General features: G+C 42.8%; 1 protein-coding gene and 1 pseudogene across 1 annotated transcript in view; one reads left to right on the top strand and one right to left on the bottom strand.

Moving 5' to 3' along the window:
• The window catches only part of LOC139446629 (uncharacterized), a 161,839-nt pseudogene that overhangs the window by 45,032 nt on the left and 91,545 nt on the right, over positions 1 to 25,262 (bottom strand).
• LOC139444742 (uncharacterized) overlaps positions 1 to 25,262 on the top strand; it is a 57,525-nt gene that overhangs the window by 19,575 nt on the left and 12,688 nt on the right. Inside the window, exons 7-34 of the mRNA XM_071225678.1 lie at positions 622 to 879; positions 1,297 to 1,432; positions 1,599 to 1,809; positions 2,273 to 2,431; positions 2,851 to 3,080; positions 3,601 to 3,725; positions 4,048 to 4,354; positions 4,675 to 4,801; positions 4,913 to 5,149; positions 5,862 to 6,071; positions 6,179 to 6,453; positions 6,920 to 7,073; positions 7,360 to 7,581; positions 7,960 to 8,116; positions 8,506 to 8,789; positions 9,169 to 9,366; positions 10,346 to 10,484; positions 11,151 to 11,185; positions 12,026 to 12,167; positions 14,052 to 14,281; positions 14,870 to 15,034; positions 15,620 to 15,791; positions 17,367 to 17,621; positions 18,072 to 18,295; positions 18,715 to 18,820; positions 19,899 to 20,015; positions 21,482 to 21,614; positions 24,963 to 25,137. Coding sequence (XP_071081779.1) covers positions 622 to 879; positions 1,297 to 1,432; positions 1,599 to 1,809; positions 2,273 to 2,431; positions 2,851 to 3,080; positions 3,601 to 3,725; positions 4,048 to 4,354; positions 4,675 to 4,801; positions 4,913 to 5,149; positions 5,862 to 6,071; positions 6,179 to 6,453; positions 6,920 to 7,073; positions 7,360 to 7,581; positions 7,960 to 8,116; positions 8,506 to 8,789; positions 9,169 to 9,366; positions 10,346 to 10,484; positions 11,151 to 11,185; positions 12,026 to 12,167; positions 14,052 to 14,281; positions 14,870 to 15,034; positions 15,620 to 15,791; positions 17,367 to 17,621; positions 18,072 to 18,295; positions 18,715 to 18,820; positions 19,899 to 20,015; positions 21,482 to 21,614; positions 24,963 to 25,137 — 5,183 coding nt within the window. The remainder of the gene's footprint in view (positions 1 to 621; positions 880 to 1,296; positions 1,433 to 1,598; positions 1,810 to 2,272; positions 2,432 to 2,850; positions 3,081 to 3,600; positions 3,726 to 4,047; positions 4,355 to 4,674; positions 4,802 to 4,912; positions 5,150 to 5,861; positions 6,072 to 6,178; positions 6,454 to 6,919; positions 7,074 to 7,359; positions 7,582 to 7,959; positions 8,117 to 8,505; positions 8,790 to 9,168; positions 9,367 to 10,345; positions 10,485 to 11,150; positions 11,186 to 12,025; positions 12,168 to 14,051; positions 14,282 to 14,869; positions 15,035 to 15,619; positions 15,792 to 17,366; positions 17,622 to 18,071; positions 18,296 to 18,714; positions 18,821 to 19,898; positions 20,016 to 21,481; positions 21,615 to 24,962; positions 25,138 to 25,262) is intronic.

Below are 25,262 nucleotides of genomic sequence, written 5' to 3'. Positions count from 1 at the left end.
CGGATTTGCCGGTCCACACTGGAATATGTCCAGGCCAATGATATATTTATTTCTGCCTGCAGTGTGAACAACATTTACTTATCTACTCTTATCTGTACATACGCCTTGGATTTGCTGCAGAATGTGATCCGGTTCAGTATTGTTTTGTTTCTGAAATGACGTCACTACCTTCATGGATCCTATCTGTAGCTCAGCACAGACTTGCTGTTGCTCACGAGAGGCTTCTTGGGGCTTGTGTTATTCATAAAGGGTTTAAAATAAAAATATGGTTGCGAATGGGTGTAGAGAAACGTCAGAGAATAACCAGTTTCGGTTATCCGTGGATATAGATTCCTTGGGGCAATTTTCCAACTGTGTCTTCCCGTTATCAGGAAACTGATGAATCTGGCGGTTACTGACCATGTCATCTGAAACATCCGCCTTCCACCTGACATATTTGTAACGGTTCGTTACAATCTGACAGTTGCAGTTTTTCTTGGAACTTGCCTTGATTGACAGGTCCTATCAACTTTATTTGATGCTCATCATTCATTGGTAACTGACGTTTTTGTGCGAAAATTATGGATGCATGATACACTAGATCACCGAGGATGCATTCACTCACTCACCTTGTATTTCCAGTCGACACGTTCCCATCTATTTTGTACAACACACTGAAGGTGACCGGCTTGGGCCTGGACAAGGTGGAAGCCCCAGACAACCCCAATGAAGGAGCTCCCCAAGACAAGTCCTGGACCAACATTAACGACACCAGGATGATCTACTACAAATTTGAGACCAAGTTCATCATGACTGCGACTCCACCACCCAGACAGGCTTATGTTGAGAGCTTTGCTGTTGGCATCATCAACGCCAAAGCAACCTTTGAAGTTACACGAAGTATGTACTCTGTATTCTTTTAAAGTGTATTCATTCATGATCATTGATTAATGTTATGCCTGATGTCATTGCTATTTTGACTTTATCACATGATCACGTGTTTGTTCAGATGAGCAGTTGACTTGTCTTTGCATGTGTTTTCTACTGGTGTCACGAATGTGACCGGATACGCTCACCTTGTCTCACGCCCCGGATATCATAATCATTTGAGAGTGATTCAAAAACACATTCTCATGATACAGACGGAATTGCACAATTGACTCTTATGCTTCTTATGGTTATTTAAAGAGTTTTGTGGCTTCCATTTATATCATAAGTTATCCATTGTTAGTTGCTATTTGCTAAATATGTTCACTTTTGTTTTATTCACCTTTGGTCCTTTCAAAAACTATGTTTTAAGTTGTAAGTATGTTCCAGACGACTATGTCATAAGGAGCACTGTACGACCTTGCAATGGCCCCAGTAAGACGGCACCTCATCAAACTAAGTTGACCTGTGAGGAGGACGTGACTGCAGATACCTTTCTCTCCCATCATGTGGAGAATGGAGATATGTGAGTCACATGGCATGAGAGGCCTTGAACAACCAACGTATTGTTACAATAATCAATCTGAACTTATCGAATACCCATTGATTAAATTTTCAATGACAAATATATAGCAGCCTACTTATTGTGCAAGCTAACTGAACTTCTTTGATTATCCGGTTTTTTTTCTTAGAATGGAATTTACATTTGAGGCAACTAATGGTGGCTACGTTAAAGTGAGGAACAAGGAGAGCGGCAGTCTCGTGACTTACTACTACGAAGGGAAGACACAAATCAATCGTTATATCCTCAGGTTTGACTTCATAGACCCACATCACTGCAGTGTAGATCTGGAGGAGAACTGCAAAGATGACATGATATCGCTGGCCAAGATCCACACACAGGTCATTTTAGAACTTGTGAAGAACAATTATTATGCTGAACAATCAGTCCAATTTCTGAATCAGTGTACATGTAAACCACATAGGGAGACATAATAGATAATTGTTGCATTATTGTTATTTTTCTAGTATTGTAAGACTGTAGGAACATATATGTAGCTTGACAGTATAATATATATCTATTGTAGGAATGACCACATACAAACCTTCTGTGACGTCATGGACTATTGCTGAATAGTGTAGTTATTATCTGGTCTGTCTAGTATGGCGCTACATGGTTATACATGTATTACTCTTGGTCTCCAGGCTAATGGACACGTTTAATACAGGAGCAAAACCTGCACTTTGCTTGATGCTGCTTCACTGGGCATAAATCGGCCTGATTGTTACATGATGTTCACATGTCAGTGATGTACTTGTGTTGATGAGTGTCATATACTCATGTAATGTATCCATCTGACTCCAGGCTCCGATCAGTGTCACGTGGCAGGGATGGAGGGACGACGTCCTGGTGTTCTCCTATTTGGTGTCGATATTTGAACTTTATGACAAACATCCCAACAGAAGTGACTCTCAACTCGTGGAGAAATCACTAGCCTTTGAATCTGACAGATACATCGGCGAGGTATGCTATTGTGACAGATAATGGCTTCACTCGGTCACAGAGAGTTGCGTCACTTACAGGTGTCAGGACCATTGAGTCGCTGATTGGAAGCGCAGATTCGCAACGAATTTGATCCTAGGTCTCGACATCTTATCCGGGCTCGTGGGTTTCAAGACCCTTTTGCCCATCTGCTTTGCTCCCACATTTAGCTGGCAAGCTATGATATCTGGTCATGGTCGACTTTGCGTTATCATGCTACAAACATAACGGATGTTCTTACATGACACCTTGCCAATCCAAATGTATGATCAACAAGTTCACTGGGGGGAATTACACACATGCATGATCATTATGTGCGATTATTTTATTGTCAAGCCAATACATTTTTGTCATCTGATCTTTCAAATCTAAATAATACATCATTCATCCTTGGTTTGCAGATATCTTCAAGCCAGTTTCATCTGTCACGCCCTGGGGTATATGCGCTTATTTTAACCGCCTACGACAAGGCCGAAAACAGCAAGAGTGCTCGGCGAATATTCATCTATGATGATGTGTCAAAAGTGAGCGTGGTCCATGACACAAGGCTGCAAGTGACATCATCGGCTTCTAGAACAACCCATCGCTGGCAGTGGAATACAAAGGACGTGTCTGTCGACTGGGAGAAGAGGTAAGGAAGCATGCATCAACCAACTCGTGTCATCTGCATTACGTCGTGTCTCTCCAGGCATGTGACTGTTCAAAATTAGTGCCTGTTCACCAAACCACGAAGGGGTACCCAGTCGGATAAGAAACGCCTGACAGGCAGCTTTGGTTGAATACTCCCCAGGTCGTTGAGGACGTAATTAACGTGCTCAGTGATCAATTGACAGGGACGTAATCGCTACTAGAATAGTTTACGACATGGAGTGAGTAAATTGGGTTTTACTCCGCCATCAACATTCCAACAATATCACGGTGTAGGACAAAAAAAATAAGCGCAAGACATTGTACCCATGTGGAGAATCGAACCCAGGCCTTTTGCGTGGCCAGCAAACGCTTTAACAACTTCCCCCTTCCACGTCGAAACAGCGAAAAATAATTTAACTTAACTTCACATAAATTTGGCAAATGCTCAAACAAAATGTAAATGTATTAGTATATATGCATTTCAAGTGCATAACAATATAACATACCTATACGCTCTACAGGTACATCAACATCCTCCATTACAAAAACGGGTGGCTGAAGCAAGCAGCCTCCATGCATGACGTTACCCCGGACTACGACGACAACAACCACTCCAGGGGAATAGACGCCATTGATCACGTTCAGGGTGAGGAAGTGCTTGTGTTTCTTATGCTTCATTGCCCCAATACCTGCCTATTTTGGCTGAACATGGAGTCGAATTAAATCTTTATTCACATTTCAAATAAAATACAATGTGTAGCATTTCATCAATTATACATTATTCAAAAAAACATCCCTTTACATCAAACTTTCGAAAACCTTTTGCAATACCTCATAAAATATCATATCGTACTAGTATTCTTTGCTAGGAAGATGGCTCATGTGTAAATCTGCTCTCCTTACAACAGGAATGTACTGAATGATTAGGCTTTTCAAAAAAATGTTCCTCCCACATTTATATAACATAGGCATAGTGGAATACCGCACCGCCTTCCTGATTGACCACAGTGGCGGCAGCAGCATCCTCTCTCCCCCTCCTGACGCCGACTTCCAGAGCCAAGGTCTGACTCAGCACCAGACAGTCACACCGGTCCTCGTGGACGGAGACACCATCAGGTTCTGGGTCAGGGCCTACGACATCAGGCGCGAACTCCTTGAGGAGAGCGTGACAGTCCACATGGACACATCGCCTCCAGTCATAGAGAACCTGTGGCTCACCAGGGGAGACAGACACAACATCAGTTTGCATAGAGTAGAAGAAATCAATGAAATGACGTAAGTTTCTCTTTCTACATGTTAAGTAAGTAAACAGTACCTTCAACCCAAAACAATGGCAACGGGTGGCCAAATTTGTCTCATCCGCCGCAATTTACGGCTCAAAGTTGCGTCCCTCCTGCTTTCGTGAAACTCATGATCATAGGTTCAAATCCAACTTTTCATTAATTATGTATCTCGGTTTGTCAGTACCATGCCCGTGCTCGTAGGGTTCACATCACTCCGTGAAGCTGACACGCCGTGAAAATAACTAAAATACTATTCAAAGGCGCGTGAAACTCACACTCTCGTTCAACAAAGTACCATGTCTTGCATTTAAGATTTGAGTGGCTGGCGTTTGATGACCACAGTGGTCTAGAGACTGTGTCGTGGAGACTCTACGACAACATCACCGGCTCCGACATCTACCACGGAGAAGAACATCTGTCAGCTCAAGGACACACGCAAGTACATACCTTCCTCTGTTATTGGTTGCTTTGTTCTGTTAATATAAATGTTTTCTTCGTCTCAGGGCACAACTACCTAAGTAATTATTCAGTTGTTTTTAATTACCCCCAGACACTGGCCAACTGCACAGCGAGGTACGGCGACTATGCACGGGGCGCCAACTGTTACTGTACGCCAGGGACAGGGTGTTACCACAGACACTTCCAGATCAAACCACGCATAATCTCGTCTAATCTCAGTCATGGTGGCGTGTTCCACGACATGCACAAGGGCGTTCACGACTCCGACTACTTCATAGAGATCACAGTAATGAACCACGCCAAACTAAACACGTCGCTTGCAATCAAGGTGAGAATAAATCGTTTCTGTCTACATAATTTTTAAAGAATGACTGTGACTGAATGAACTAGTGTTCGACAGTGTTCAAGTATTTATATATCTAGATTCTTAATGTAACAATGATACTATTGAACATACATGTAACGTTAATTAAACTCACATTATATATTCCATGATGTTACTGCCCCTCTAGGTGACACATTCCATGATGCTACTGCCCCTCTAGGTGACACATTCCATGATGCTACTGCCCCTCTAGGTGACACATTCCATGATATTACTGCCCCTCTAGATGACACATTCTTTGATGTTACTGCCCCTCTATGTGACACATTCTATGATGTTACTGCCCCTCTAGATGACACATTCTTTGATGTTAAAGCCCCTGTAGGTGACACATTCTATGATGTTACCGCTCCTCTAGGTGACACATTCTATGATGTTACCGCTCCTCTAGGTGACACATTCTATGATGTTACTGCCCCTCTAGGTGACACATTCTATGATGTTGCTGCACCTCTAGGTGACACATCCTACGCTGTTACTGCCCCTCTAGGTGACACATTCTATGCTGATACTGCATCTATAGGTGACACATTATATGATGTTACTGCCCCTCTAGGTGACACATTCTACGATGTTACTGCGCCTCTAGGTGACACATTCTATCATGTTACTGCCCCACTAGGTGACATATTCTATCATGTTACTGTCCCTCTAGGTGACAGTAGATGCAAGTGCACCGCACCCTGGAGTTGTCCACGATGGTCAGCCTGGACACCCGGAAGTGGACTACCAGGACAGTCTGCAGCTCCACGCCCACTGGGACGGCTTTTTTGATCGGGAGAGTGGGGTCAAGTTCTACCAGTATCAGTTCTCGGACAAGTGTCTACAAAAGGAGCATTTCGGTTTGGATACGAGTACATTAAATGTACGTCTTCGCCTTCCCTCACATCGACGTTTATCAAGTTTTCTTCCAGGGCGCATATTTACTTGTTGACAATCACTTAAATGCGTCTCAAACCATCACAATTACAGGTGACGGAAACCTACTCGACACATGCGGCATGGTCGGCACCATCCCCAGGGACGTATCACGTGACAGTGGTGGCCTACAACCGGGCCCTGGAGGCATCTGACCCTGTGTGTTCTGACGGAGTGACCCTTGATGACACACCACCAGCAGTGGGACAGATTGCTGTAGCCGCCTCTAGCATTGCCCCGGGTCTGGTCACCACCTCATCAGGCACGGTCTGGTTCATAGACAATCGCCGCAGGAGAAGCAGAGTTACTGAACCAGATACCCAATGCAGGTACGAACCATTAGGATATTGAGATGTGTTTAAGTTATAACAATACAATTCTTGTTGCCTATACATTATGAAAAAGAACTTTAAAGATAATGTTTGACGTCTTTGTTTACGAAGGTTCTTATACGCCTGAGTGCACAAACGTCACGGTACAGCGCATAGACATAATGGATATCCCTCTGGTATTATATAATGGGTCCCAACATGCTTTTAGTTAGATCTCACGTTGCACAATTCAGTGCCATCTTTACATGTAGACTAATGTGTTAACAATGTGCTGTCCTTGTCATGCCTAAATAAATAATGTCGTTTATAGGAGTTCGCCTTATTGGTATTCAAATCTTTATTGTGAATACAAATAAAGCTGAATGGTTGTTTGAAGTAAGGCTGTGTCTATTGTGTATGAGAAAATTGATGGCTGCAGTGATCTCGCCACCGACCGAATGGTATACTCTGACGAATCTTTCAGATCCAAAGGAGCAGCAATCAATGCAGGAGAGTTAGAGAAGTTCCCCATTCACGTGATGAGGAATGGAACGCTGTTGAAACGAAATGCAACATTTTGCATAGAGTCTGAAGCGTTGTCAAGTTTCCACCAGATATACATTTCTACACAGCACCACGTACGAGAAATATTTATAGTAGCTTACATACTACATGATTATGTCTAAACTGCTGAAGTGTTTCATTGTGTATGTAGTGAGTCTCATGGGACAAAGGTTTTCAGTTTTCATCACGTCTACACCCTATTCCCCCTTTGATAGTAGTGAGAATTTACACCCTTCATAAATCGACAAATTTTTAAAAATGCAGTTTAAAGATAATCATAACTCGGTAGGTTGAGACTCATGTATAACAAGATCAGGATTCTGCGTGCGGCTTCTGTTAATGATATATTGCTCTTGCCAGCTGTTTGTAAACTGGACCGGAACTGACGCAGAGAGCGGTATCTATGACTACGAGGTGGGGCTGATGTCAGATCCTTCTGGTGAAGCACCTCCAGATATCCTGCCGTACACGTCCACTCATCGCCATCCCCAGTATCAAGGCTACCACCCTCTTCTCAGTGAGGGGCAAGAGTTCTACATAGCCATCAAGGCCATCAACAAAGTTGGGCTTACAACCATTCAAGTAAACTGATACTAACAAAGTTACCTCCTGATTCTTCGTGGATGAGTGAACTGTATCATTCAAAAGCAGTCAGTGTCGAGTCTAGACGAGGAAAACCAGTGACTGATAGCATGTACAAATGTCCATACCCTCGTTGTTCTGTGACAATCAATCATCCTGACCATTTTGACAAACAACCTTTTTCAAAACGGAAATCCCATATGATTCCTCTGTGTTTTTCAATTATATTTATATTCTGAGACTCTAACTTATCTGTCCCTCCATCTGTTTGAGTACATGTGATGATACATAACCTATTTAGCTACATGGCCCGTTTTCCTGAACCTCCATGAACCACATCCCTCATGTCGCCGCCATGTTTACTCCTTTTTTCCTCAGGTCCTGGGGCGTCTCCTCGTGCACACCCAGAAGCCTGTCTTTAACGGGGGAGTCACTGCTGCCCTCACTCCCAGTCTGAGTCATCTCCTAGTGACGTGGAACAACTCACATGCCACGGACCCTGATGCCACACACCTCAAGTATGAAGCTGCCGTCGGTAAGAAGTGGCGGCTTTGTCTTCGTTTTAATTAATCTCATAAATGCTTCGAATAGTCTTAAATATATTTCAGATCTGTTTATTGCATTTCTGACCGAGCAGACCCCTAAGGGTCATATTTGTATATCTTATCTTTCTTTGTCTGTTGTTAAACGTCACACTCATCACCATACATGTAACATGGCGTTGGCCTGTAGCAATTCGGGTCTGAACCAGAAGTGTCAGTGCTTGATATTATAAGCAACAATCATCGCCTACAGGGTAAGATGACTCGTAATCAACTAAGTCACAGAGCCTGACCCCACTCTTACTACCAGCTTAGGATAACTGCAGATACATTCTCACCTGGACGTCCCACGTATACATTTGACCTTCTCTACTGTGTGCAGGTACCTCGCCGTATGGGACTGAGATCATGCCCTTCATTGCCCTGCAGTCAGGAGCAGGGTGCACACTGACGTCTCCGCCCACGTGTACAGCAGTTGCTCTCCAGGACCTCCACTGGGACCTCCATCACAGCCACGCCTACTATGTGTCAGTCAAGGTCACCAACACAGTCGGGCTGTCCACAGTGGCGGTAGCAGAACCTTACGTCCATGGCGTCACGCTGCGCTCACCTGGTGTCGTCATGGATGTTTGCCCCGAAAATGAAGAAGAATTATTTCAGATAACGGTCAGGAAACGTAATTTCTTTACAGATAGTATTTCAAAGCAGAATAAATGCGTTTAACGACTGTTCACCTTCTCACTGTAAATGATGAACTCATTTTACTTTGAGTATAAGAAATTTAATTTGCACGAGTCGGAATCACACAATCGACTCTGCTTGTAGCAGAGATTTCTTATGGCAGTGGAAAGCGTTTTGCTGCTTTTCTTTGGTGAGTTCTCCGCCTTTAGCAATATTCAAGCAATATCACGGCAGGGAACCATTGTATCCATATGGGTAATCGTACCAGGATCTTCGAAATGACGAGCGATTGCTTTCAGCACTAGGCTACCCAACCCCTCATTAATTTGCACCATGGCTGTGACAGTGTCCTTAAACATTGCAGGAACTGAGGGACTCCGACTACCAACTGTCTACACGAGTGCTGAAGGCGAGGTGGTATGGGTTTGATGACGACATGTTGAACGTGACATACAGGGCGGGGATTGGCACCAGGCCCGGGGTAGTTGACGTGAGAGGCTATGAAGACACAGGGCACTTGCTACAGCATCAGTTCACGAATCTCCTGCTGAACACGTCACAGGTGACATTTGCTTTAGTACATGAATCTGATGTGTTGTTGAGTGTTTTACTTACTCATATGTTTAAATAATGAATTTTGTCTGTAAAAGCAGTATAGACAGATAACGGAACAACTTACATATATCAATCCAAAGTTGAAGCTGATCAATATTACAGTCACATGTTCCTTCAATGAAATCCATGGTTGACCAGTACATTCAGTGGTTAAAGAGCGAAGCAACTGTCTGCTTTTCCTGCTGCATACAACACTCAGACATATTGAAACAAGATGTTCACCCAGAAATCGGTAACAAAAACAATCTAGTGTGAAAACAACAAACAACTAACAAGAGGTATCAACAAATTTAATACAAAACTTAACTAGTTTTACAAATCCTTACAAATTACTGTGCAGCAATTACAATGGCAGTACACAATAAAGTGGTAGTAAAAATTCAATGGCAGTATATAATATGATGGCAGTGGTCAGTATCAAATACAAAAATACAGTGGTGATAGCAAAAGTCGGTGATAATACTATATATTCACCCAGCGACGACGGTGGTCAAGCTTCCGAGATTGGCTAGGCAGGGATGATGAGTGATCATCACATAAAAGCTGGTTCCGATGGGATCAAATGTGTGAGACAGTATTGAGAACGTAAAGACGCTTATATACCACCCACCCAGCCACTGGAAAGTTCCATACAGTGCCGTCACACTAACACCGTCCGCGGTATACCGAACCGGAAGTTTACACACCACACAAACATCTAAACATAGTAACTTCCTGACGACTGATCACTGTCCAAGCACAATGCAATGGTCGTCCAATGTACTGTACAGTGTACACATGTTTTAGGATGCGTTTATGCATCCTTTTCTTAGTTCATTGATGCATTCATTGTATCAGTAAACCATTAGTTAACGTTAAACTTATGCAACAATGACATAATTTCAACATATGCATAACTACTACATTGTCTGAGTGTCTTCTTGCAGAAATATTACACAACTGTTGTGGCCAAGACGGCTGGTGGCGAGGTGACCCAGTCTTCTGATGGGGTTTACATTATCATCAACAACGCTGACATCTCTGATATGACGATAAATGATGGTCGCCGATGTGATTCCATTCAAGGTATTGTCTAAGAGAAGTTCAAGATGAACGTTTAACTATCTTGCTGCGGAGTGATTTACAAACTGAAATGCGTACAGAATACAATTGTAAAGTCAGTCAATACCCACACAAGATAAACAAATAACAGAAAAAAACATATATTGAGACACACAGTTTTAGGCTTACAATCACAAATGACAACATAATGGGTTAAATAAGTGACAGCATCATTACGGAACAGGTCTCCATAACAAATATACACTCACGAAGTTCAGAATTTGTCACAGTCGAACGAAGTACGTGCTCTGTCTCTTGAATCCGGAATAGTGTCGGAAGCTCGGAGAAAGTCCGTGTTTACCGCACTGGACAAGTAGATAAGAAGCTAGTCAGGTCAGAGAAGGCCTCGAATCGCCCTCACCTCCTTCTGATATAAGTACGGCAAGCCTTCTAGACACTGCCACCTCACCTCATTTCTCGAATGATATAGTCTGTCCCAGAATTAAAAAATGCACACATGTGGATAACTCTGAAATATTATGGCCGTCGCAGACTGCTGACATCTTGCCACAAAACAGCTTGATGTTATACGATCGCTTCATTTGCTGTCATGCTGCCATATTTGTCTTGTTGAGAAATGACCTGCTGCCTACTTTGTGATCACCTACTTTCTCTTTTGAAATGTTGCAGGAACGCAGGATTGGAATCCTACACATCATAACATGGTGAGTCAATCAGTGACTGTGTAATGATTACTTGATCATGCTTCATAATAATTTAATAATATATCCTCTTGATTCCTGTTTCAGTCTGCCGTTTCACAAGGATCAGGTATATGTTAGTATATTCTCTTGTTTGATGTTTCAGTCCTCCGTGTATGGGGGTGAGGTGAGGTGAAATTGGGTTTAACGTCGCGTCCAAGATTATTGCACTTATATAGCGACGTGCATGCACGTGTATGTGTGTGTGTGGCTGCTTGTACTAGTCCGGACTGATGCCGATTTATAGTGCTAGCTCACTGAGATACCATGCCGCAGTTTAACATGAATACCCCACTCAGACACAGTATACTGACTCCGAGCCGACGAGTCCTTGTTTTAGCCCCTTAATGCCGAGCGCCAGACAGGGAAACAACAAGTACAATCTTTTAACGTCTTTTTGTATGACGCGGCCCGGGATCGAACCCTGGACCTTCCGCTCTCCGGGCGGAATCTCTACCACAAGACCACGGAGGCGGTCTCCGTGTATGGATGTCACAAGGACCATGTATATGTTGGTATATCCTCTCGTTTAGTGTTTCAGTCTGCAGTGTATGGTTGTCACGAGGACCAGGTATATGTTGGTATATCCTCTTGTTTGATGTTTCAGTCCTCCGTGTATGGCTGTCACTAGGACCAGGTATATGTTGGAATATCCTCTTGTTTGATGTTTCAGTCCTCCGTGTATGGCTGTCACTAGGACCAGGTATATGCTGGAATATCCTCTTGTTTCATGTTTCAGTCTGCGTATATGGCTGTCACGAGGACTAGGTATATGCTGGAATATCCTCTTGTTTCATGTTTCAGTCCTCCGTGTATGGATGTCACGAGGACCAGGATTATCAGCTATCAACCTCCATGTTCGACGCCCACTGGAACATCACGCAACAATATACCCACCAGTACCCAGATGTCAAGTGGAAGCTGGAAAGGAGGTTCGCTTTATCAGGTACTGATAAATAACAATAAGCATTCATGATGTATCAAACATGTAATGTCGGGTGACAGCCGTCCTCACTATGGTTATATTTTACATAACATGAAGTTCTGTGCAGGTGTTATATACTTCCGCATGACACCACGTAGACGACAGTGTACGCCAATCTAAATTGTGACGCATATTAAACGTACACGGACTCTCGCCAAAGAAGTATAAACAATCTCACATCTATCTATTGATATGTTATCTCTTGTGTTAAATATAAAAAAAACGACTTTCCCCTGTAATGTTGGAGACTGTCAATGCTGTATACTAAGGCCATTATTGTTTAATATGTTCATAAATGACTTAGCTCTAGAAATTGAGTCTACATAGGAACCAGGCATCCATTTTCACCTAGAGTTTCTTCAGTTGTCTTTATTATTGTTTGCTGGGGATGTAACTTTAATTGCTGATACTTGATTTGTCCTACAGAAGCGCATGGATTATTGCCATACATATTCATTAACGGTTAACTTTGATAAAACTATAGCAGTGTAGTGGTTTTCAATAAGGGATGTTTTTTTTCTAAACATGACAATTGGTATTATGGCGATTTTAGATAAGAATGTGTTTCTTCTTAAACCGTTTGGGTGTATCATTCTGAGAAACTTCAAATTGGCCTACCCACGTATGCAATGCTGCACTTCAGGCCAAACAAATACTGTTTTATATTTTTAAATCACTCAGGAAAGTAAAACCCTTTGATTATAAAGTATTTTACAAGATATTTGAAACTAAAGTAGCATCAATATTGTTATATAGAGCTGACATTTGTGGTTTAAGTAACTATAAAGAAATTCAACACATCCATATATTAGCGTGCAAACTCTTCTCAGACGTTAAGTCTTTGACACCCAGTCATGTCTTAAGAGGTGAGTGCGGTAGATATCCTCCGTACATATCAGCATATAAGCGTTGTACTACTTATTGGTGTAAGGTTATATGGATGCTGAATAGTCGTTACCCAAGAAAGAGCTATAATCTGTAACGAAGCTGTAAATGGGAAGATTAATTGGGTATCCAAGGTGCAATACTCTATTTTAATTTGATGTCGACTATTTTAAGGAAAGCCAATCAGATTGTTACCCAAAGCTATTTATTTTTGAATATATATATATATATATATATATATATATATATATATATATATATATATATATATATATATATATTTATGAGCAAGAAAATGTGTACCATCACCTTAATTAAATGAAATTTCTGTGTTAAACCATATCTTCTAAATATCAATATAGATAAATGTCGTACTGCGCTTTCCCGCTATCGTTGCAGTTCTCATACACTCCCTATTTAAGTAGGTAGATATCTCGGTATCCCAAGAGACCAAAGATTTTGCAACCTCTGTATCATTGGTCTTATCGAAAAATATTACCATTTTCTATTAATTTGTAAAACATAATAATCTTAGACAAATATATACCCGGAAAATATTGCGTCAAATAAGTTTAACATATCGTTTTCATTATGCCATACTGAAACCGTGAAAGTTAGAAGCTCTTTAATGTCCAATGTGGACCTGACTACCTAAATATACAATTGTTCGATCGCCTACATTGCGAAATGAATAAAGAATAAAGTAAAAGTAAGCATGCCAATCTATGACATGTTCTTTACCTGTAATTAACCTGAAATGCAAATCTAGTTGTTGCTTCTTGTTTGCTCGGTTTTTATTCATGCAGTTTGTGTTGGCATGTTGTCATGCTTATTATGTTGTCATGCTCGTTGTGTCATGCTCGTCAATGTCAAACCAAAACCCACGCCATAAGTTTGATCTTTCATATTGAATGGATATCTACGTAATAGGCATATGCATACCTTGTCTTCTATGTTCAGATGACATCTGGCACACAGAAAGGGACTATGAGTACACTGGACACCGCGACCACGTTCTATCCACGGGACTTGATCTGAAGTCGGGCTACACGTTCAGAGCGGCTGTGAAGCTGTGTGCTGTGAACGCCTGCACTGACGCCGTGTACAGTGATGGAGTTACCGTGCTACACCACCCACCTGTTAGCGGTAACATCAGTGTGAACTACACCGACACCGACACAGGCTCCAAGGTGATGAGGGCAAATCTGATGGATGTCTCTACTTGTATTCTCCGACGCCGTTAAGCTTATCTAAAAAAATGCATGAATTGGTTTTATCATTTGCCAAAGGGCATACCCTGAAGAGTTTGTGTTTACAAGTAACTAAAAAGTATGTCATTTACAGGTAGGTGCGGAGGGCAGCTGAAATCTTGTACTCACATCATGGCTTTGGTCGATCCTTTAAAGGTCACAGTCACATCGAAGATACACTTCCAACTCATTCTATGTGACAAATTTCTAATTATCATGTTAAAAGATGTGTCGGGTCACATGAGCGAATTCCATGATATGATTTGTGTACAGAATGATATTCACCAACAGAGAGCTGACCAACTTTCAACTTTTCACCAGTTCTATCTTTATTAATGCTATAGCTTCTAAAATGCTCAGAGATACTGTTTGGCACACTTGCTAACAATAAAAATTATACTTTACTGTGCTTATGAACCGCTTCGGCTTCCACGGTTTAGTGGCACGGGGATTATTTTACTGTGAGTCTCTATATGGGCGTGCCCCAGCATCAGCAGACTCCACACCTTCCTGCGTCCACTGTTCCAGCTTGAGGTGACCATGGCAAGATTTGCTGACCCGGACATGCCAGTGAAGACTGAATCATATGGCGTTGTTGACAGATATGAATGGAGTTTAACAGACAGTGACCTCGACAGAAGGCTTCTGACATCGTGGCAGCCAGTGTCAGACAGCACAACCAGCGGGGATGTGGTATGTAGGATGAGGGAAGTGAATGTTGTTGTACGCCGCTGTCAGCAATAGTCAAGCTTTATCAATGCGGCCTGTAAATACCAGTGGTTGATATGGTAAGGAACGTCCCACCGATCTCATTCAACTGCTCATTACGACATGTTGTTTTCCTATTGGCCTTGCTACAGGTCCAAGGTCAGTCATATTGGCCCTAGGGTAACCATATTGGCCCGATCCACTCATATAACTTTCACAGTTATTTCGCCCTTGATGCTAAGTCAAGGAAACTGTTTACTACAGGTAGCACCCGCCTATCACACACTTGGCACAACAAGGAAGTAATTATTGCCTGACGCCGCACAACTGTTTTCCTGCCCCGCGACTGCTGTCTGTAAACAAACCAGACAGTATTCCATTTTCATCGCTATTTTGTCTCTACTCCCAATGGAATCCGTTTCGCCGGATATTCGAGACTGATTACTTTCTAACGTTGACGTCATATATCTACTCTAAGCCGGGGAACCACGAGGTAGCATTGTATCTAATCTGGATGACAACTATGGATCAATCATTACACTGTTACTCCCCACACAACGGTTGTTCCAGATGACATTCCGTGTACTGCTGCCCCAACGCCTGGACTTCAGTAAGTGCCGTCGTCTTGCTGTTCGTGGCTACAACAAAGTGGGGCTCTCCACCACCGTATCCGCCGACGTGAGAGACTGTGTTGAATACGACCCTGCTGTTGTAGTCCCTGCCATCGTCATCGATATTGTTGGTAAGATTTAGTCTGATTTAAAGACACTACCAGAATTTCCAAGGGATATGTTTGGGATATTTCCAAAGGTCATGGCTATGAACATGCGGCGTGTAGATAATTTCGATTTACGAGGAGGCTCATCGAGATAGAACTGTTTTGTGCAATTTTGCACATTTTGTTCGTCTGCTGATCCTCTTGTGAAGCATGTCAAGACGAAACGAAGATATTCCACAGTTTCCTTAATATCAAGGTTGAATTTGTTGATTGTTCTGTACTGCTGGACGGTACTGATACGAGTGTTCACCAAGCCAAGTGCCATATCAAAACGCCACAGACTCAAGTTTTCAGGGAGAGGCTTTCTGCATGACCAGTGCGACGAGTTTATGTGCAGTATGTTGAGAAGAGCATCAAACCCTTCGCTTAGATGATTTCAGTTGGCCTGAAAAGTGAAACAGAGAGGCTTTCTGTTTGCTGCTCAACTCGAACGTGCATCACAATGGAAATATGAAATGCAGATAATACAGTGAATTTAATGAGACTGTCCAACACATTGTCATTGGATGCCCAGCTTTGGCACAAACACAGTATCTTATGCAACATGATGGAGTGGCTCGATCCTTCATCATCTTCGGCATCCATGTGGTTTTGACACAAAGGTCCATCCACAGTACGACACAGAATATGTAGATAGTGCCATGAAAAATTATAAATATAAAATTCTTTGGAATACGCCCGTATACAGTCTCAGATCCATCCACGCCAACATACCCAAATGTTGACTTTTTTGATAAATCGAATGAAATCATTTACATCATTGAATGTTCTGTCCCTTTCGACACTAATGTGACAAGATTCAGGACAAACATGGCAAATATGCGGACCTCACTTCGAAATGTCACGCTTGAATCCCAAATATCAAGTACTCCGATTCCATTGTTCTCGGTGCCTCCCAATATGTTGACTTACATAAGGAGAGTACCCAGGTTTGCTGCCAAGAATACACCCCTTCTGACAATCTAGGTAATGCAGAAGGCTGCAGTGTTGGGGAGTCTTCACAGTCTCCGAAACGTTCTGAGTGGGTTCGACTAGGCAGCGCGGCCTGGGAGCATTCCCATTCGCTCTCTGGGCTGCGTGTAGAGGGGGCAAGGCCCCTCCGCTGATGATGAGCCTAACCAGCCTGACTGTGCCAGGATCAGCCAAACCCTCTTGCTGCATTTCTTTACCTTAATCTCTAAATAATAAAGTCAGAGGTGTCACGTGAGCTCCCACAGCTTTTTTGTATATATATACTTTTGATCTGTAACACATAATGATGATAATAATCAGTGAGTGAGTGAGTATGGATTTACGCCGATTTTAGCAATATTCCAGCAATATCACGGCGGGGATGATGATAATCAACACACATCATAAATTCATCATAAATTGAATCTGCCAGTTGGGCGCAAAAGTTTTTTTACATATTTCCTGTGTTGCATATCACAGATACGTCATCTGTAATTATTAACTTCTTCATCTGAACCACGTTGTGCTGTTTTCCAAATATCCCACAATGTGCCACGAGTGTCATTTAAGTTACCATCCTGCTGCCAGGCGCCAGACAAGTTGCTGATGTTGGGCTCCCCTCCACCCTGGAGCAGATTGACAGGCGGAACCTCCCTGATGCTGACTACACCCCCTACAAGGACATCCTGTCTGCTGTGTGGCCGACACTCCGTCACAGGAACTACACGTGGGCAGTGGTGTCAGGTGACCAGGTGGACCCCTCCTCCCACTACAAGAGAGAGAGTCTGATGACCTTCACTGACCCCTGTAGCATGCCGGATGTCATCAATTGCGGGCACACAGGTAGTTTATTAACGAGAATTAGCATGTTCATTCCTCCAGGCCACAAGAACCCTCAAAACGAACGCTGTATACACAACATTTCCGAGAAAGTGAAATGCATACTACTTTGCACACCACTACTTTTACATAAAGGCGATATATTTAAAGATAAAGACAGGGTGCTTAATGAATCAGAAATGCCCAAAACTCCATATGCAGAAGAATTTGCATCGGATAAGAGATGAAGAGTATTATTTGTCTCGAAAATAGAACTATTACAAAAAATAGACATTTACATTTTAATGCCATTTTTGTGAGTAATGGGTGCTACGGGTAGGACGAAGCATGCTTGCCCTTTTTTCGAACACCTGGTGTCATGACTATTTTCAGTGTTTCAATCAAATAATTTTCACCCCAATTTTGCATTTTGCGCCAAATGAAATATTACATGATTAGTGACTGGTGTTTCAGACAGGGAATTTATTAACGTGGCCTTTGCCGAGACAAAACGCCGGCTTGTTCACGGGAGGAGGTATTATGTGTGTGTTCATGCTGATGCCAGAACCGTGGAGAACGAGAAGTGGACAGAAGACTTACCAGAGGTCAACTCGTGTAGTGACGGGGTCACGGTGGACGTGACACCGCCGAGCGGAGGAAGGGTGTTTCTGGGCGGACTCACCAGTCCCACCTTCCAGGTGCAATAGTCAGCTCAGTCTCGTCACTGGTTTACTCCTGATAACATTCTGACCCGTTATACTCAACATAAGAATTTAATGTCTCTTTGATAGATTTAATATCTATTCATTGACTGAAGTTGACTTCCATCCATTTTGTACCTTGTAATGAGCTAGAGATTGGCACAAGTCTCATGTAGTTTATGTAAAGCGAGGTAATATATGTATGTGTGAAAAGATGTTCTTGAGCACTGAAACCTTCTCACTCGTGGTGCATATGTCATTTCAAAGAGTGCTGTTCCGAAGACAGCTTACAATTTCTGGTGTCCCCCACCGTTATATTGCTTTAGTGTTGCTTTTTGTGGCATTACCATACTCACCCACAGGACCATTGCTGATTTTTTTTAGTGAGACTGTGAACTACAGGTATGTTTATTTAGACCAGCACGAGTGAGATGGTGGTCTACTGGGACGGCTTCACTGATGTAGAAGAGGAAGGGTCTTCTCCACATCCGAGTGGGATAGCATATTATGAAGTTGCTCTGGGTAAGTTTCTATAAAATATTCACCCTGTAGTGATTCCGGTTAAGAATATGCGCCAAGAAGCCTTTCCTGGTCGTGAGGGGCGACCTTCGTGCGATCGAGTGGTCAGGTTAGGTGACTTGGATGATTACATGTCATCGTACCCCGACAGCGTTGATCTTTGCACATATTATCAATCAAGATTGTCTGCTCCATAATCGATCTTTTTTATTGCGGCCGTCATACAGCTGATTTATTGCAGAGTGGACCAACAAACATAATATCTTGTCCTCTTATTGTGACATTGACAGTGGTTTTGGCGATGCAAGAATCTTGAAGTGTGGATATGATGTCATTTGTCAACAAGGGAAAACCCTTTTAGTTTACTTAAATAAATCTTATAAAGGTCATCTAGAACATACAAGATTACACATTACTGGCATCTACAGGCTACACACAACATCGGCAGGACAGATTACTAAAGGTAATAATGGTACGGCAGGCGGTCGATTGCTTTTAACCTTTGTATGGGACAATAACTATCAACTTGATCCAGCTTATGAAAGGAATCATTACTTTTGTGTTAAAACGTATACCAGCTTCAAGTTTTGACTTTCACACCAATATGTTTTGCAATAAGAGACATTGTACATTCTGCCAGATCTGATTTCTGAACGGAAGTGATTTATGTCAGTCATAGATAATTATCAATATTTACAGTCTTATATTTATTTCACCACAAGTCGTTATCACAGAACCTATTCGCTTTACAGCACCAGGGTCCAGCCACGTGTAAGCTTGATGGCTTAACAGCACCAGGCTCTAGTCACTTGTCAGATTGATGGCTTTCTGTACCAGGCTCTAGCCACGTGTAAGCTTGATGGCTTAACAGCACCAGGCTCTAGCCACGTGTAAGCTTGATGGCTTCACAGCACCAGGCTCTAGCCACGTGTAAGCGTGATGGCTTCACAGCACCAGGCTCCAGCCACGTGTAAGCTTGATGGCTTCACAGCACCAGGCTCTAGCCACGTGTCAGACTTGATGGCTTCCTGTACCAGGGTGACCAGTAAACTGTAGAGTAACTCCGACGCCTCTTTCGTAGGTTCTGATCCTGGAGGGGAGGACGTTGTTGCAAGACGGAGAGAGGGTTTGGTGAACCACGCCATCCTGCACGGCCTCCGGCTGAACGACGGGCACACCATCTACGCTTCGGTGACAGGTACATGTCAATGACGACAAAATCCTGACAGAATTTGTGTTCCCATTATCTGATATTGCCATAATGGGTGATGTGTTGACAGAATATGACATTGTTTTGATGGATGGTGACACAGTACAGAATATACATACACTCTTCAAAAAAGGTTTTGAACCTGACTACAAAAAAAATTCGACAAACGGTTCGTCAAAACGAAGCCATTTGCAATGATTTGCAATGTCTTAGACGGCATTGTTTTCGTGCAAAATGCACGTGCAAGTTATGGCATTCGTAACTCGTGGTAGTAGCTATAAAAAGGCAAGTATAAGCCAATAATTTGTCATTCAATTGTCAACATTTTTTCAAGTTCGAAAATGCCGAGACTCAGCGCTGTCGATCGAAACATCGCCATAGGACGTATCCAGAAAAAAAAGAGGGGAATCGCAGTCTTATGTGGCACGCCACTTCAACGTCCACCACAACACCATTTGCCGCCTTTGGGACCAATAAACACAATTCAATTCCACTGCAGACCGTCCGAGAACCGGCCGACCAAGAGTTACCGGCCCTGCACAGGATCGCTACATTCGACTGTTCCACCTACATCATCCCAATGTCACAGCTACGGAGACTGCAGGACGAATCCCTGGTCTGAGGAGGATATCAGACCAGACTGTCAGGGACCATCTTCGCGATGCTGGAATCCGACCCAGAAAACCAGTAATCGACCCTGGTTTGCAACAGACCCAACAACAGCGACACTTTCGTTGATACCATACCTTACAGCCTTGGAATTTGAGAAACTGGAGACGAGTGTGGGTTTAGGGATGAACCACGATTTCTTCTTCACTGGCGAGATGGAAGACAACGTGTTTTTCGTCGTCAAAATGAGCGTTTTTCCCCACATTGTCTACGTGAGTTCGACAAATTCGGTGGCGGTAGTGTCATGGTGTGGGGGTCCATATCCTACACCACGAGATCTGCATTGAATCGAATTCCTCAAGATACTGAGTTCAGCGCAACCGTGTGGCCTTATGTGAGATGAACAGTGAACAGTTGGCCCAATGAACAGTTTTCAAAGCCTTTGTACAACGACAACATGTGACTATTGAGCTCCAACATTTCATATTTGTGTCTATGATATTAAAAAAAATATATTGACTTTATTAGGTACAATAAATTCAATAAAAATCTACCTGTTTCTTTCTTTCTTTGGAAAGTGTATATCTGACACTGTGTAATACAGTGTATTGTATATCTGTCAATATATATCACTGGTACAGTGCGTTGTACATCTGACGTACATCACTGTTTAATGGCATTGCAGTAATAAAGGATCAATAAACAAATAAATATAATAGATAAAAGGATCCCTCGACTTATCTTTAAATTAACACATTTTTTTATGTTTGATACTATTTTGATAAATGGGTTCCTTGATACATACCAATTGTTTTGTGGTTCACCGTCAGCGTCTTTTTTTACAGCCACGGACTTTGTGAACAAGAGCAGGACAGTTATATCGTCGGGGGTGTTGATTGACTCCACGCCGCCAGTGACGTCAGGGGGGTCAATGCATTTCTCTGGACAATACATAACGAAGTCTGTGATAGATGTGTGGTAAGTGATACAGTTAGTGTCCACCATCTGTCTGATGTTGTAATAACACTGAATAACACAGTTAGTGTCCGACATCTGTCTGGTGTTGTACTAACACTGAATAACACAGTTAGTGTCCACTATCTGTCTGGTGTTGTAATAACACCGAATAACACAGTTAGTGTCCGACATCTGCCTGGTGTTGTACTGACACTGAATAGCACAGTCAGTTTCCACCATCTGTCTGGTGTTGTAATAACACTGAATAACACAGTTAGTATCCACCATCTGCCTGGTGTTGTACTGACACTGAATAACACAGTCAGTGTCCACCATCTGTCTGGTGTTGTACTGACACTGAATAACACAGTCAGTGTCCACCATCTGTCTGGTGTTGTACTGACACTGAATAACACAGTCAGTGTCCACCATCTGTCTGGTGTTGTAATAACACTGAATAACACAGTCAGTATCCACCATCTGTCTGGTGTTATAATAACACTGAATAGCACAGTCAGTGTCCACCATCTGTCTGGTGTTGTACTGACACTGAATAACACAGTCAGTGTCCACCATCTGCCTGGTGATGTACTGACACTGAATAACACAGTCAGTGTCCACCATCTGCCTGGTGAAGTACTGACACTGAATAACACAGTCAGTGTCCACCATCTGTCTGGTGTTGTACTGCCACTGAATAACACAGTCAGTGTCCGACATCTGTCTGGTGTTGTACTGACACTGAATAACACAGTCAGTGTCCACCATCTGCCTGGTGTTGTACTGACACTGAATAACACAGTCAGTGTCCACCATCTGTCTGGTGTTGTACTGCCACTGAATAACACAGTCAGTGTCCACCATCTGTCTGGTGTTGTACTGCCACTGAATAGCACAGTCAGTGTCCACCATCTGTCTGGTGTTGTACTGACACTGAATAGCACAGTCAGTTTCCACCATCTGTCTGGTGTTGTACTGACACTGAATAACACAGTTAATGTCCACCATCTGTCTGGTGCTGTACTAACACTGAATTACACAGTCAGTGTCCACCATCTGCCTGGTGTTGTACTGACACTGAATAACACAGTCAGTGTCCACCATCTGTCTGGTGTTGTACTGCCACTGAATAACACAGTCAGTTTCCACCATCTGTCTGGTGTTGTACTGACACTGAATAACACAGTTAGTGTCCACCATCTGTCTGGTGTTGTACTGACACTGAATAACACAGTTAGTGTCCACCATCTGTCTGGTGCTGTACTAACACTGAATAACACAGTTAGTGTCCACCATCTGTCTGGTGTTGTACTGACACTGAATAACACAGTTAGTGTCCACCATCTGTCTGGTGCTGTACTAACACTGAATAACACAGTTAGTGTCCACCATCTGCCTGGTGTTGTACTGACACTGAATAACACAGTCAGTGTCCACCATCTGTCTGGTGCTGTACTAACACTGAATAACACAGTTAGTGTCCACCATCTGCCTGGTGTTGTACTGACACTGAATAACACAGTCAGTGTCCACCATCTGTCTGGTGTTGTACTGCCACTGAATAACACAGTCAGTTTCCACCATCTGTCTGGTGTTGTACTGCCACTGAATAACACAGTCAGTTTCCACCATCTGTCTGGTGTTGTACTGACACTGAATAACACAGTTAGTGTCCACCATCTGTCTGGTGTTGTACTGACACTGAATAACACAGTTAGTGTCCACCATCTGTCTGGTGCTGTACTAACACTGAATAACACAGTTAGTGTCCACCATCTGCCTGGTGTTGTACTGACACTGAATAACACAGTTAGTGTCCGACATCTGTCTGGTGTTGTACTAACACTGAATAACACAGTTAGTGTCCACTATCTGTCTGGTGTTGTAATAACACCGAATAACACAGTTAGTGTCCGACATCTGCCTGGTGTTGTACTGACACTGAATAGCACAGTCAGTTTCCACCATCTGTCTGGTGTTGTAATAACACTGAATAACACAGTTAGTATCCACCATCTGCCTGGTGTTGTACTGACACTGAATAACACAGTCAGTGTCCACCATCTGTCTGGTGTTGTACTGACACTGAATAACACAGTCAGTGTCCACCATCTGTCTGGTGTTGTACTGACACTGAATAACACAGTCAGTGTCCACCATCTGTCTGGTGTTGTAATAACACTGAATAACACAGTTAGTGTCCACCATCTGCCTGGTGTTGTACTGACACTGAATAACACAGTCAGTGTCCACCATCTGCCTGGTGTTGTACTAACACTGAATAACACAGTTAGTGTCCACCATCTGTCTGGTGTTGTACTGCCACTGAATAACACAGTTAGTGTCCACCATCTGCCTGGTGTTGTACTGCCACTGAATAACACAGTCAGTGTCCACCATCTGCCTGGTGTTGTACTGACACTGAATAACACAGTTAGTGTCCACCATCTGTCTGGTGCTGTACTAACACCGAATAACACAGTTAGTGTCCACCATCTGCCTGGTGTTGTACTGACACCGAATAACACAGTCAGTGTCCACCATCTGCCTGGTGTTGTACTGACACTGAATAACACAGTCAGTGTCCACCATCTGTCTGGTGTTGTAATAACACTGAATAACACAGTCAGTGTCCACCATCTGTCTGGTGTTGTAATAACACTGAATAAGACAGTCAGTGTCCACCATCTGTCTGGTGTTATAATAACACTGAATAGCACAGTCAGTGTCCACCATCTGTCTGGTGTTGTACTGACACCGAATAGCACAGTTAGTGTCCACCATCTGTCTGGTGTTGTACTGACACTGAATAACACAGTTAATGTCCACCATCTGTCTGATGCTGTACTAACACTGAATAACACAGTCAGTGTCCACCATCTGTCTGGTGTTGTACTGACACTGAATAAGGCAGTTAGTGTCCACCATCTGTCTGTTAATGATTGACACAAGTGTTTTTGTCCTGCACTGGATGTCACAGTTAGTGAATGGCACACATGCACTATCTACTAACACTGGATGCCACAGTTAGTGAATTACACACATGTACTCATTTACTAACACTGGGTGTCACAGTTGTCTATTGACACATTCATGTTTTTGTCCTGACACTGGATGCCACAGTTAGTGAATGACACACATGTACTAATGTACTTAACACTGGATGCCATAGTTAGCTATTGACACATTCTTGTTTTTGTCCGAACACTGGATGCCACAGTCAGTGAACGAGATATATCTGTTAGTGTACTTTCACCTAATAATACAGCTAGACCCTGACACAAAAGTGAGTCTGATTGTCAGTTTCCTTTGCTGGTGAGATTGTCTTCAGTTTGAAAGTTTTGACTGTCTGTGGTGTGCTTGTTCAAGCTGGGACGGAGCTCTGTCTGACCCGGAGAGTGTCATCGTAAGCTATGACGTGGGGGTGGGATCGAGACCTGCCCATGACGACGTTGTCAAGTACACATCTACAACGGACCAGTGTATGGTTATCGACGGTGAGGCAACCCTAATAGACGGGCATGTCTACTTTGTCTCAGTGAAGGTAATGTATTTATCAATTTATGTATTCTGTATTTGTAGCTTCAAACGTTATTAAAGCCTAACTCTCAACAAATGCACAACTTTATTTCTACGTTTAAAATAGAAAAAGTGTGAACCTGAAATATA

Source organism: Haliotis cracherodii, unplaced genomic scaffold (assembly GCF_022045235.1).
Source record: "Haliotis cracherodii isolate W230 unplaced genomic scaffold, xgHalCrac1.p SCAF_6, whole genome shotgun sequence".
NCBI lineage: Eukaryota > Metazoa > Mollusca > Gastropoda > Lepetellida > Haliotidae > Haliotis > Haliotis cracherodii.
This window is presented reverse-complemented; position numbering and strand designations above follow the sequence as displayed.